The sequence below is a fragment of the Rhinopithecus bieti genome, unplaced genomic scaffold, assembly GCF_001698545.2.
Source record: "Rhinopithecus bieti isolate Rb0 unplaced genomic scaffold, ASM169854v2 scaffold_57034, whole genome shotgun sequence".
Classification (NCBI taxonomy): domain Eukaryota; kingdom Metazoa; phylum Chordata; class Mammalia; order Primates; family Cercopithecidae; genus Rhinopithecus; species Rhinopithecus bieti.
This window is the reverse complement of record NW_016821767.1, coordinates 1-1,520: the sequence shown is the minus strand read 5'-3', so window position 1 is coordinate 1,520 and position 1,520 is coordinate 1. Positions and strand designations below refer to the sequence as shown.

The following is a 1,520-nucleotide window of genomic DNA, read 5'->3' as shown; positions in this document are numbered from 1 at the left end:
AGGGTGGGCAGTGGCAACCCTGACTGCAGCAAGGGTCTCAGTGCACATACCTGGTGGCCCGATGGGCCCCTCTTGCCCGTCCTTGCCTGGCGATCCTGGAGGTCCAGCAGGGCCTGGGGGCCCCTGCAGCCCAGGAGGCCCTGGGGACCCAGCCTCTCCTGCAGGCCCTACAGTGACAAAATTGAGTTGAAAGAGGGCCATAAAAGGAGTTTCCAATGGGTAAGGAAGGTGAGTGGTGGCTTCCTGAACAGGGAGAAGATAGATGGAACAGGTGGAGCTTTGCAGACTGAGGGGGCGATGGGGTCCCTTGCTGCATATGCTGGATCCCTGGCTGGCACAGCAACATCCTCTCTCCACCCACAGGCCTAGTGAGCAGCCAGAGGGAGGGCAGGGAGCTAGGACTTTGCATCCTCTCTTGCAGGCAAACTCTAACACCTGGAATAGTGGTTGGGGCTGCAATTCATGCTGGGAAAAGCAAGGAGAAAGCAGATGAGTTGGAAGCTGGGCTGGGGAGGGGAAGAAAATAAGGGGCTTGAGAGGGGTCCCCTCATGCCTTTTGTCCCCTCACCAGTGAGGTCCTTCAGGCTAAGCTGGTGCAGACGGTCCTCCAGGAGCTGCAGGGAGCTGTTAAGGGCACCGAGCCGCCTGCCCAGACCCGCCTGTCCCCCCACCAGCTTCTCCAACAGGGCTGCCTGCGTCTGGCTGGTGGTGTTGGTTTCCCGTAGCCCGGCCCAGAGCCCAGCCACATGTCTGGAAAGGCCCTCGCGCAGGCCCTGCAGTCCCCCAGCCACAGTGTCCAACCGTTCACAGACACCCTCAAGACGGCCCAATCGCCCCTCTAGGCTGGGGCACTGGCCGGCCTGTGCCTGTCCCTCCTCCAGGCCTCGGAAGCGCTCCTCACTCTCCGTAGCATGCTCTGTGGCCTCCTGCTGCAGCCTATTAATCTCAGAAATAATGCGGTCCTTGGTGGCCCCCAGGTCAGCCAGATCAGCGCCCTGGCCCTCCACAGTGGTCTGGAGCTCATTCAGTGAGTCATTGAGGGAGCTGAAGGTGAGAATAACCTCAGAGAGCTCTCCTTGCAGGGCCTGCAGGGCTGAGCCTGAGCTGCCCCCAAACACACTGAAGCCGTCCAGGGGCCCACGGCTTGGTCCCCCAACACCTGGACCAGCCCCAGGACCCCGAGGAGGCAACAGGGGGCAGGAGCAGCGCTCCACACCATCCCGAAGGCGGCCTAGTTCCTCTTGAACTCCACCACAGGCCCCACATCCCTCATCCCCATGGGCCTGCAGCAGCCCCTCCAGTTGGCCTAGCCGGGCTGCAGTGAGATTCAACCTTAGCGTGAACTCTGCAGCTGTCTCATCCTGGGCATCTACACGATCCTGGAGCCGGTCCACAACCCCTTGTAGTCCCTCCAGCATGGCCTGCCGGGCCTCCCCCGCTGCTTCCACCGTGTGCAGGCCTGAGCCCACCAGCCGCAGCTGTCCCTCACTGTCCAGCACCCTGCGTTCCAAGGCACTGAG

The 1,520-nt window shown here is 62.2% G+C and overlaps 1 protein-coding gene across 1 annotated transcript; it reads right to left on the bottom strand.

Moving 5' to 3' along the window:
* Positions 1–3: 3 nt before the first annotated feature.
* LOC108521026 (EMILIN-1-like) lies at positions 4–1,517 on the bottom strand (the record flags this gene model as incomplete). Its single annotated transcript, XM_017860596.1, has 2 exons — positions 4–167; positions 569–1,517. Coding segments are annotated over 2 exons (1,113 nt in total), but the record flags the coding sequence as incomplete, so codon positions are not given.
* Between the last annotated feature and the right edge of the window lie 3 nt (positions 1,518–1,520).